At 48.5% G+C, this 13,060-nt stretch overlaps 1 protein-coding gene across 3 annotated transcripts in view; it reads right to left on the reverse strand.

Moving 5' to 3' along the window:
* The window catches only part of NCK2 (NCK adaptor protein 2), a 137,771-nt gene that overhangs the window by 44,625 nt on the left and 80,086 nt on the right, over nucleotides 1–13,060 (reverse strand). For 2 of the 3 annotated variants that reach the window (XM_060117087.1, XM_060117088.1), the window contains exon 3: nucleotides 27–268. In XM_060117087.1, coding sequence (XP_059973070.1) covers nucleotides 27–252 — 226 coding nt within the window. In that variant the 5' untranslated portion in view covers nucleotides 253–268. The remainder of the gene's footprint in view (nucleotides 1–26; nucleotides 269–13,060) is intronic. The other variant, XM_060117089.1, reaches the window with a different exon arrangement.

Raw genomic sequence — 13,060 nt, forward strand, 5'->3', positions numbered from 1 at the left:
GGGGTCCCGCCGCGCCCGCCACTCACCGAGCGTGTCCTTGAGGTTCTTCACGAGGGAGCCCTTCTTCAGGCTGTTCTTCCTCTCCACGTAGTTGGACGGCACGTAGCCCGTCCTGTTGGCCGCGTTGCGCACCCGCCACCAGGTCTTGGAGTCGTCCAGCAGCCACAGGCGCTCGTTCTTCTTGATGTCCAGCTCCTGGTCCTGCTGGGCCGTGTAGTCCCACTTGGCTATGACGATGACCTCCTCTGTCATCTTTCATGGAGTCCTTCTGCCAGCAAAACATTTGGAGAGGCTCATTAGACACCCGGCCAAGCGCTATGGCTGCCGCATCCACTCGGAAAACTACACCCGGCCAGCTTTTATTACAGCTCGGCCACCAGCTGTCTCCAGGGTCTCAAATACTCAACCTTTAGATGACCTCCTTTCAACAAGCTTTAGTACGCTGTTTAGAAACGGTGACCTTATAAAGTGAATCTTATTTTTGCACATGGGGAATTCTGCTTCTCTGCTAAAAACAAACAACAACAACAGAAAACTTTCCAAAAAATTCTAAATAACCGGATCACAATTAAACGTGTTCACTAGATTAAGTAACACCAGATCCTTATAGCTGATATCTTTACATCCATTTTCTCAAGATAAGCTGACTTTTATGACCATATTTAATGACCGTGACACACCCAAACCACAATGTGGTATCCTGGATTGGATCCTAAAACATGAAAATTAGTGAAATCCAAGTGAAGCTAGTCAATAGTCTACCACTAACCAATATTAATCTCTCACTTTTGACAAATGTCCCTGGTCAGGTAAGATGTCAGCACTAAGGGAAACTGAGTGAGGGGTGTCAGGAATGCTTTGCACCATCTTTGCAGCTTTTTCATAAATATAAAATTATTCCTGGAACTTGAAACACAGATGTTTATAGCAGCTTCATTCATAATTGCCAAAATTTGGAAGCCATCACCTTCAGTTGGTGATAAATAAACTGTGGTCCATCCAGATAATGGAACATTACTCAGTGATAAAAACAAATGAGCTGGGCTTCCCTGGTGGTGCAGTGGATAAGAATCCACCTGCCAATGCAGGGGACACAGGTTTGAGCCCTGGTCTGGGAAGATCCCACATGCCGCGGAGCAACTAAGCCCGTACGCCACAGCTACTGAGCCTGTGCTCTAGAGCCCACGAGCCACAACTACTGAGCCTGTGTGCCAAAGCTACTGAAGCCCGTGTGCCTAGAGCCTGTGCTCCGCAACAAGAGAAGCCACCGCAATGAGAAGCCTGCGCACTGCAAGAGAGTAGCCCCCGCTCGCCGCAACTAGAGAAAGCCCGTGCGCAGCAACAAAGACCCAGTGCAGCCTAAAATAAAAAAAATTTTAAACAAAACAAAACAAATGAGCTGTGAAACCATGAAAAGACATGAAGGAACTTCAAATGCACACGACTAAGTGGAAGAAGCCCATCTGAAAAGGGTAAGACTGTATGATTCTCACAAAGACTCTCTCCTTGACCAAACTTTAGTCAGGCTCCTCTGAATCCTCTTCCCAGACTAGGCCTTGACTATTGTATTTCTGTGTCTGTACTTCCATGTCCATTGCCCAATTTTAGCAAGAATCCTGCTGAGTTGGTTCAGCCAGAATCCTCCACCCTCACCCAGGTGATTGATGTCTGACCATGCTGGCCTGTTTTCAGGAAGGACCCTGTTGGGTCAGTGCAGCCAGAATCCCCCCTTACCTCTGACGTTTCCTCTTAGTAGTTTTCCATCCATCTACTCCCCACCCAGCTCCTGGGCTATAAATCCCTACTCTTCCTTCTTGTATGTGGGGTTGAGCCCAGTCTCTCTCCCCTATGGCAAGAATCCCTCGGACTCCTCCCCTGAGTAAAGTCTGCTTTGCCATTATTTAACAAATGTCAGTTTTTCTTTAATAATTCCAAGAATATAACATTCTGGAAATGGGAAAACTACAGAGACATTACAAAGATCAGTAGTGGCCAAGGGCACAGGGGAGAGAGGGGTGATTAGATGCAGCACAAGGATTTTTAGGGCAGTGAAACAATTCCGCACAATATACTGTAGTAGTGGACACGTCATGACACATTTGTCAAGACCCATAAAACATTCAATACCAAGAGTGAACCGTAATACAAAATTACTCCAAAATTAAAGGTTTATTAAAACAAACAAAAAAATACAGTACATTGCATACCTAGTTAAGTCAATCCTGGAAGTAATAAGTAGCAAAGGTATACCTGAATGACTGTAATGAATATAGTTATGAGCTATTTCGTAACTTCTCGGGTAGAAGATGGGCATTTCTGCAGCAGAAAAATTCAACATTCAGTCCTTGAAATGACGAGAAGTTTACTCAAAACTAGGAAGAAATGAATAATGGAAAGACTATTGACTCAAATCCCCTTCTTCTCTGACAGAGAGGAGTTCTCATCATTTACAGGGATGGCTTCAGGATGACAGAGGGGACCTAGCGCACTGACTCCACAAAAGCATGCATCCCATTTTTAAATAACATGACATTTTCTGCTAGATGCTAAAGACACCTATAAATAATACATGTTCTCCTCTTTCATGAATTAACTTCCAGATTTAGAGATAACAAACCTTTGGGGAAGGAGGAGATGTTTCATAAACCTTATGCATAATGTACACAATATCCAAGAAGATAGTGTTTACACAAATCTCATTTTCAAATTGTAGACAACATTGTTATCTACTTTCAGAAAATCTCAAGTCCACGCCGTGTCTCCCTATATACTGAACTCACGGTCAGGTTAGATTTCTGAAGGTCATGTAGGTCGTTTCTCTTTTTTCAATTATAATGGGAGGGACCAGAACAGTAACAGGAATGGGCTTCAGAGAATATTTTATTTGAATACCGGGTTTGTGTCTTAAAGACAGTTTCAAAAAGAGATTTTAACAAGAACAGTCCATCACTTACGACCAGTCAAAACAATTTATAAAATTTCTGCACAACTTAACTACATGAAAAGCAGGTAAGTAAGGCACTGGCTGGGCCTGGTAGGTCTCAGTGCACATCGAACACCACATGGGAGGGAACCTAGAAAATGCTGTGCCCGGCTTCATCCCCATGGGACCCTCGAGGGGCTGGGCCTGAGCATCCAGTGTGTCATAGGCCCCAGGTGACTCTGACAGCCCTCCTCACAGGTGCTCTTCCTGGGTCCGGGGTGTGGACTAAGCACACTGCTCCGTCTGGGGGAGGACACTGGAGTACATGGGGGCACTCACTCACTCTGAGAACACCCACCTTTCAGGGAAGTGTGAGCTTTCAGGAGACAGAGGATCAGAGATTCAGTGCCTTGCTGAACAACAGAGCCAGGGTTTGAGCGCAGGGCTGTGCTCCTGTGCTCACTTCTGGGGTGAGCTGGGGAGGGGGTGAGAACTAATGTGGGGTCTTTGACAGGCTTAATCCACCCAGGAAATTTATGACTCTGGAACAGAAGAAAAATAAATTTCCAAGCACCTAAAAAATGAGCAGCTGTTCCTTGGACATAACAAGGGGATTTAAACCTGTTGTAATTGACTTATGAAAGCGCCCCATCAGTATAAAAGCTTCAGGAGTCCATCAAATCAACAACCACCCCACACCAGGGATCACAGTCCCTGGTCAACAACCACCTCCCCCAGGGATCACAGCCCCACCCCCCACCCCCCCACCGCCCGTCAACAACCACCCCACCCAGGGATCACAGCCTCCCATCAACAACCACCCCACCCAGGGATCACAGCCTCCCATCAACAACCACCCCACACCAGGGATCACAGCCTCCCGTCAACAACCACCCCACACCAGGGATCACAGTCCCCTGTCAACAACCACCCCACACCACGGATCACAGCCTCCCGTCAACAACCACCCCACCCAGGGATCACAGTCCCCCGTCAACAACCACCCCACATCAGGGATCACAGTCCCCCGTCAACAACCACCCCACACCAGGGATCACAGCCTCACATCAACAACCACCCCACCCAGGGATCACAGCCTCCCGTCAACAACCACCCCACACCAGGGATCACAGCCTCCCGTCAACAACCACCCCACACCGAGATCACAGCCCCCTGTCAACAACCACCCCACACCAGGGATCACAGTCCCCCGTCAATAACCGCCCCACACCAGGGATCACAACCTCCCATCAACAACCACCCCACCCAGGGATCACAGTCTCCCGTCAACAACCACCCCACCCAGCTATCACAGACTCACATCAACAACCACCCCACCCAGGGATCAGTCTCCCATCAACAACCACGTCACCCCAGCAAAGGCTGCCAACCACCAAGCTCTATCCCAGCACCTCTGAAGGCCAGCCAATGAGGACGCCTCACTCGAGTACAGTCCACCAATCAACAACCTGCTCACTTCAGCGCTTCGCATGTCAGCCAATCAACAGCTGTCCCGTTGACCTAAGCAGCACCTGCAGGTAAGGGTCAACCAACCCTTGAGAACTTCCGCCTCAGATACTCAGCACATACCAACCTGGTGGTCCGCAAAGCTTCCTGAGCGGAGCTGGGTGGGGGCCGAGGGGGCAGCCAGCGTCCTGCGTGAAGGCGGATGCGGTCAGCGTCCCTTAGGGCCCCGCTGTGGACCAGGAGAGGAGAGCCGCGTGGACGGGGACACGGACTGGGGGCTGCACGACCCGGTGGTTGAGGGAAGGACAGGACGTGACGGCTGCGCTCAGGACGGGGCAGGAACCCAGGGCTAAGGAGGAGGAGTAAATGACTCCGGAAGTGCCTTAGAATAAAACCGCGCATGCTTGCTCTCCTGCTTGTGGCCAGTCAGCGCACAGGGGCAGGTGCAGCAAGACCCCCGCCCCGCCCCCCAGCACCCGGGCCCCAGACCCCACGGCCTCCCCTCGAACGCCCATCCTGGAGGGAGCCGTGTGGGGGGCGAGAGTTGGGGGCTCCACCCGAGGCCCCGGGAAACTGCTCCAGGAGCCCAGCCGGAGCGGTTGCTTTCAGTCGTGAGCACTTTGCTATGAGCGTAGCACGGACTGCAATAGGAAGAGGCTGGAGCTGAAACAAGATTATTCCACAACACAAAGGAGAGTACAACTGACTTAAATTCCTAATATGGAAAAGCTGTAACAGAGGAAAGTCTGCAAAAGTACATTCTGACTACTGAAACTTTAAGTCAGAAATGGGATTCTGATTTAGTCTAAGAATCACAGAGGTCACATGCAAAGCATAATGCACGTTTATCCCTCCAGCTCGGGCAGTTCAAGAAAATCTAATTTTTGCCTTCATTAACTAAGCTAGTTATCACCCACCTAAAGACAACAGAAAGAAGAGCCACGAATTTAATATTTTATAGCCAGATCATGTCTCATGTCATGTGACCAATCTAGAATAGAGCTTAGCAAGAACCCCATGTTATACTGAATAAAAGAAATTCTCAGAAAACCTAACATGATGAGCTGCTTTTTCAAGTCTTAGATGGAAGAAGATTTTTTAAAAAAAACCCAAACAGACTAGAATAGCTATAAAAACTTTCTTGGCCCAGTAGCTGTCACTAACTCCTAAAATAATACCAATCCTATTCTGGGACTCTCTTTCTAAAAAGGATCCCCTTAACTGCGTCTTGCCGGTTTATGACTGGGTTACATAATCCTCCTAATAGCCAACACCCCAAAATGCTCACAGGTACTTCCAAAGGGGTCACGGGGACCAAGTCGAACCACTCGGTCATAACTGCAAACAGAAAACATGAGTCAAGAATCTGGGATTCGACGCTTAGCTGAGCCATTTGTGCGTCCTCCTTGGCCTTCAGCTTATTCTGTAAAATGGGAACAGCAATATTTGCCTCGCCTCAGAAGACACTTAGGATGCTCGGAAGCAGCCTGATAATGTCGTGTTTAAGGGGTCGGGGTTTTGTATCATATGGGCCGGGGTTAGGGTCCTCTGTGCACCTTAGCCCAGCTGCTCTTCTGTCACATGGGGTAAGAACAGCACCTCACCTGGGAGCTTGTGAAGACAGCTCCGAGCACCCTGCCCACACGGAGAGACTCAGAACGGGAACCACAGTCAGATGAAAGCGCTGTGTGCACTGCAGCACACGTGGTCAGTGTAGGGGGCGGGGCGGGGGGGTTGGTCCAGTCCTAGTGGTCCCTCCCTCCCTCCCTCCCTTCCTCCCTCCCTCCCTCCCTTCCTTCCATCAGGCTCTCCTGAGCAGCAGATACGCTGCCAGGGCACCAGGGTTCCCTGGAGAGTGTGCAGACCCAGGGTCTGCTCTCTTGTGATCCGAGCCCCAGGCACAGAAGCACCTCTCCAGAGATCCCTCCCCTTCCCTCCCCATCTAAGTGCCACCGTCCAGGGTCTCCTCCCCAGAGGTCATTAGTGTACGACCTACGGCTGTCCTTTCCCAAGAGCACCTGCATCACCTGAGGTTACCTGTTCACTGTGTGGGACACCCTGTTACGTGCTGACAGTGGCTGCTGAGGCTTCAGCCGCCCGGTTTAATGGGAAGGTCAAGGAAAGGCAGACTGATGACTCAAAGTTAATGTATTCAATACATCTGCCTCATTCATCCTTCTACGGACTGACCAATCTAGCTGGCCTCAGAGAAGACCAGGGTCATATGGCTTTAAAAAAACTGCCAATCCCACTGTGTAATAGAAACCTTACATGGATGGAATATGATTTATTGAATTCAATTCAAAACAGGTGTAACATTTTACCTCTAGGATGTTAACTCGCAATTTCAGAAAAATACCTGTGTGTATACATGGATACAGACATATCAAAATATAGGGCTATGAGCAAATAACTGGTTTAGAGAGGAACCAGGTAAGAAAAGAGACTGACTACATGAAAAAAAAAAAAAGTTACACTTGCCGTGATTTTCAACATACAGTCTGAATTACTCCAATAATATAATCTACTTCAAGATGGGTCTTGAGGATTTTTCTTTGTACCGTCTCATGCCTTCGAGGCAGTCAACCAATTATTATGGAAACTCACTCAAACAGAGGTTTTCTGTAGATGCAGTTGGAAGAATAATAGCCCAGCCCCCCCCCCCAAAGAGGTCCACATCCTCCTACCTGGAACCTGTGAATATGTCAGGCTACATGGCGTAGGGGAATTAAGGTCAGCTCATCTTGAGGGAGTATCCCAGGGGGCCCGGAGTGACCACAGAGCCCCCATGAGCCGGAAAGGAGACAGAAGAGTCAAGGAGGGACCTGCCAGGATGAGGGCAGCCCCTAGCAGCTGGAAGAAGCAAGGAACAGGCTCTCCCCTGGAGCCTCCAGAAGGTACAAGGCCCTGTGCAACCTTGACTTAGCCCTGTGAGACCTGGGTGGGACTTGTGACCTCCAGAACTGGAAGAGAATACAGCAGCCGCAGAAAACCAACGCAGTGAGCAATCGTACCAAGGTCAGTCCAAACAAGCAACACTTTCTATGTTTTCCCTCATTTCTCACCATGTTTTCCTCCCTTGGTTCTTATTTGCAAACACTTCAAAACAGTACATTTGCATTAAGGAGACCCACTCAAAGAAACAGTCTCAGAAGCAGCTTTAAAAGAACTTATAAATTCTTGATTAAAGTTTCAGGTCGTGTTGTAGATAAAAGACTTTACAGAGGCCAACGAATTTGACAGGAGTTGGCAGGATCCTGTGGCGTCCTGGCGGGGACAGAAAGGTCAGTTGGTGGCTTTGTACAAGCAGTATCACTGATGACAGCTGATACGCTTCAACTTTAAGTAGGACACAATGTGGAATCTCATAGCTGTTTCAACTCCCACCAAGTTAATTAACCTGTGACAGGGGTCAAGGTCTTACCACTTCCCTGAGGCACAAAAATACACTACGTGTAAAAGAGAAAACAACAGAGCAGGCTTGGCACTCTGTCACAGGAGGAGCCGCCAACTCCCCTCGTGCCCGTGGGGCTAAGTGTGAGCTCATCCGAGGTCTACAGACACCCTCTGAAACAGAGAGGATCTGTACACATACTGAATGAATGATGAAACTGGGGCTTCGAGATATCAAATAACTCGTCCAAATCCACAGGCTAGAAAGTGCCTGTGCTGGGATTCAAACCCATGAGAACTGTCTCATCCCAAAGCCTGAGCTTCCTTCCTCTTGCAGCTGGTAGAGTCCCGGCTAGCAGAATTTTGCAGCATGGCCAAAAAAAAGAAATCCCAAGGGTAAGGTGGGTGCCAATAAACAAAAACTGAATTTCAATTTCATTTTGATAAATTTCATCAGTGTAAACACCTGGGGGAAAGAGCAGTTGTTCCTGATCTTCCAGGTCTGATCTGGGAAGAGCCTCGCTGGTGTTTTAACATTTTACTTGAGGAGAGGCCAAGGAAGGCCAGACCAAGTTGAAGGGTAAACTTTCCCGATTTCAAAACACAAGGTCAAAGAGCTCCATTCCTCACGCCCTTCCCTCTGGGGGTGCGCGGGGGGGGGCGGGGAAGCCCATCTGTCTTGCTGTCACCCTGAGCAGAGGGCCTCCTTCCTGCAGCTGCTCCTGCTGGGCATGGCTGAACGGTACAGGGAAGAGGCTTCTGAGTCTCTAAGACCCCAGCGACCTTTGCTCCGTGGGTTATTCTGGAGAAGGTCTTTTTATGATTTTTCTAATTCTGTTGGATCACAATCAAAGCCTGTGGCCTGTACAGTCTCGGTCTTTGAGTCTGGAAAGGTCTCCTCTGTGGGCACCGATGGGAGCCGTTCCTGGGAATGTTCCTCTCTGGTCGGAGGAGGCCAGGGATGGGAGATCCAGGCTCAGCACCTACCAGTGAGCGACCCTGGGGGGACGTTGCTTAACCTCTGACCTCCGTTTTTGTTTGCAGACATCAGGATGAAATGAGACCATCACAGGAAGTACCCGATACCTGGTCAGTGCTGGATAAATGTTAGACATCCCCGCCCTACCTGTGTCTGTGTGACGCCCAGTGGCAGGTCTCACTGGACCATAATTCTATTTCTGATTTTTTGAGGAAGCACCATATGACCTGCACCAATTTGCACTCCCACCAGCACTGCACAAGGGTTCCAGTTTATCCACACCCTCACCAACACTTGTCGTTCTGCTTTTTGGTAGCAGACATTCTACTGGGTGTGAGGTACCCAAACTTTGCTAAATGAACTTTCTTGAACAGGATTTGTTAGTGGATGGCAATTCTCAATAAAGACCAAATTTTATACTTTTATTATAAATCTAGGGTTTCTGCTGCAACCTCTCCCCATCTTTTATAAAGTGAATTTCTACTATTAATTCATCCCTACTGCCAGGATCAGCACTTCCCTCCCGCCCCAAATTAAATCACATTAGAAAAATACCTTAAAATGTAAGTCAGTTTTCAAGAGATAATCACCCAGCAACTCATTTTACTATGTGAAATGCCTGGACAAAACCAGTATTCCAAAGACTAGCCTATAAGTCAATACAACTCACTAGCACCTAGGAAATTTTACAGAAGAAATAGGACTGGGGACTCTGTTGTTTCAGCTAGAATCTGGGAAATACTATTTTTCACACATAATTTGCTGCTCAAGCCATGGAGTTCCCATTTTGCTAACTTTTGCTAACCTCTCTCAATTTCCTCCTGGGTGTCTTAGACATTCATCACACTGGGAAGAAGGTCATGAACATTAGGTAACAGCCAAGCACCATCATTTTGGAGAATCACGGTCAATTTAATAAGCCAATTTTGTTATATGGTATTAATTGAAAACAAATGAAAGTCCATAAAACTGCACTGGACTTGGAATCAACACTGCCTTACACCAACCTGGAAGACATCACAGTTAATGGAGTGATGGGGAAAATACCAGCAGTGGGAAAATGCCCCCAAAAGTCAGATTCACAGAGACAGAGCAGAAGAGTGGCTGCCAGGGGCTGGGGGGAGGGGGAATCAGGGAGAGGTTGGTAAGAGGGTACAGGAGAAGCTTTCAGCTATAAATGAGTAAGCTCTGAGGATCTCACGTAAAACACGGTGACTACAGTTGATAACGCTGTATTGTATAATAGAAATTTGCTGAGAGAGTAGAACTTAAATGTTCTCACCAAAAAAAGATAAACATGTGAGGTGACAGATTGCTAATTAACTAGATGGGGAGAATCCTTTCCCAATGTATACCTATATCAAATCACCACCATGTACACTTTAAATATCTTACAATTTTGTCACTTATACCTTGATAAGGCTGAAATTTAAAAAAGAAAAAAAAGGAAAAATACCCATTTTTGAAAATGGACATTGATATCTTTGGTGAAACCTGACCTTCCTCTAAAACATCAAGAGAGCATGAAGTATTTTCATGTAAACAAAGTAAACAAACAGCCCTCTGTCACTGTATTTAGGGGTTTTTAAGCCTTGCTATTTTTTTCCACAACCATGAAAATAGTTGTAACTTCTATAACTTAAACAACTGGTTCATAAACATATCAAAGTATAAATGTCCCTGAGCGTCCTTGAATCATGCTAATGAATTCAGCTACACTATTGGATACCTGACCTTAGTATTCAGGATTCTCTGCCTAATTACGAAACATACAAGGGTAAAAGGAGCAGAGTGAGTTACAAAACACACTCCCCGGGCTTCTTCCCTGGTGGCGCAGTGGTTGAGAGTCCGCCTGCCGACGCAGGGGACACGGGTTCGTGCCCCGGTCCGGGAAGATCCCACACGCCGCGGAGCGCCTGGGCCCATGAGCCATGGCCGCTGAGCCTGCGCGTCCGGAGCCTGTGCTCCGCAACGGAGAGGCCACAACAGAGGCCCGCGTACCGCAAAAAAAACAAAAAAACAAACAAACAAAAAAAAACACACTCCCTGTGCTCTGGGTCTCCTAGCATTCAAATATGACCAAGCTGTCACAGTCATTTTAGTTCTTCAGATGTATGTGGTTTATGCTCACATTCCTACACGTTCTGGTTTAGATTTTCCTATTTAATGGGAAAGGTAATTACAGAAAGGCCCTCTGTTCCTCACTCTGGGGACAAGGACCCGTACCCATCATGCTCAGCAGGGCAGGGACCCAGTTCCTGAGAAGGGACCTGAGCTACTCTGGTTTAATTACTAAACAGACACCTCTACAAATTCTAGAAAGATAAATGCTAACATTTATCCCAAAGGTACACTTCTTTTAAGGAAATCTTCCCTATCATTCAAGAAAACAATGAGGAAATCAAGATTCCTAGCATCTGTACGCAATTTTTTAAAATAAATTTTATTCTTTAGAACTATTTAGTTTCCCCTATTATTAACATCTTCCATTACTATGATGCATTTGTTACAATTAATAAACCAATATCGATACACTAACGAGAGTCCACATTTTACTCAGGCCTCCTTAGGTTTTTCCCTAATGTCTTTTTCTGTCCCAGGATCCCATTCGGGACACCACCTTGTCTTGACTCGTCACGTCTCCCAAGCCTCCTCTTTGCATGACAGTTTCGCAGACTTCCCTTGTTCTGATGACCCTGCGTTTTTGAGAAGGGCCAGGCAGATGTTCTGCAGGATGTCCCTCGGGTGGAATCTGTCTGATGTCTTTCTCCCACAAGGGCTGGGCTCTGGGCTTTGGGGAGGAGACCACAGAGGTGAAAGCCCACAGTCCCTGCGTTGTCTCGGGGCGCCTGCTGTCACTGTAACTGCCCCCTGGGCTGACCCCGTCACCTGGCTGAGTCCTGACTGTCCGGTTTTCCCCCTGAAAAGTCCTTCTTCTCCTCTTCCCCCCACCCCATGCTTTGGGGAAGGAGGCTCTGAGCACAGCCCACAGTTGCCGTGGGGGTAATGCTCCACCTCCTTGACAGAGAGGATCTGCAGAAAGTATCTGGGATTCTGCCAGGGAGATTTGCCTCTTCCTCCCCGTTTTTAGATTTATTCTATCATTTATTCATATTAGTATAAACATATTTATTTTATACTCTGAGCTACAACCAATACTTCTTATTTATTTTGTTGCTCAAATTGTGCTAACTTTGGCTACTGGGAGCTCTTTTCGTTGGCTCCTGTGTCCCTGTGACATACCCTATCATTGCAAGTGTGTGTGTATGAATTTGTGAGTCTGTGTCTGTGTGAATTTGTGTGTGTGAGTTTGTATGTCTGTGAGTTTGTGTGTGTTTTTGTATGTGTGTATGTGTGAGTTTGTATGTTTTTGTATGTGTGTCTGTGTGTGTCTGTGTCTGTGCGTGCACATGTGCGTGCGCGTGTGCTCTGAGCACATCCTGACTTTCTGGCGCCACGAGCTACTCCAGCTCACCTTGTGTACCTGCCGCCCCGGTCTCGGGACCAATACGGCGGATTTTACCGGAACCAGCAGGACCTACATCCCACTTCTTGTGTGTGTTACACACAGAGCTCGCCTGCGCTGACTCCGGTCCAGCTCCCGGGTGTTGTTGAAAGGAAAGCAGCTCTTATGAGTGATGGGATTTGATTTGTTTTCCACGTGCCTTCCCTCTCACCACACAATGCTTTTAAGTGACACCTTCCGCTGGGTCCCTACCCTGCTCCTCACAGCGTCTGCCCTGCGGCCACCCGTCCCCGCAACGTCCACCGTCACCTGCTTCTCCAGGTTCGGCGCCATCACCCCCTCGCTAACCTGCCCTGCACCGGCCAGGCTGCCCTGGTCCCACCTACGGTCTCTGCTGTATGTACTTCAGATCCTCCAAACATAATCCTTTACCCTCGACTTAGCGGAGCCAGGACGCGGTAACACGTCAGGAGCACTTGCAGCGATGCCCGTGCGCACGTGCAGGAAACTCTGGTGGCACCCACTCCCCACCTGCCCCAGGGCAACCGATCCGTGCAAGAGACGCACCCGCCGCCCCCCCCCCCCCCCCGGTCCACGTCCTGTCGTCCTGTGTCTGACACCGGCTCAAGGGAGCCTGGGGCTGCCTGGGAAGCCACGCCCACGTCCCCCGTGAACGCCCTCCCGGGTGAGGGCTGTTCCAGATCTTCCTTCTCCGCCCTTGAGCACCACCTCCCACTCCGCGTGGAGCTGGTGAATGACCTCGCCTCTTCCTTCACTGAGGAAGCAGAAGCCATCGGGGGTCCCAGGGCTGCAGGTGCCTCTGTCCCTCCAG

The sequence above is a fragment of the Mesoplodon densirostris genome, chromosome 14, assembly GCF_025265405.1.
Source record: "Mesoplodon densirostris isolate mMesDen1 chromosome 14, mMesDen1 primary haplotype, whole genome shotgun sequence".
Lineage (NCBI taxonomy): Eukaryota > Metazoa > Chordata > Mammalia > Artiodactyla > Ziphiidae > Mesoplodon > Mesoplodon densirostris.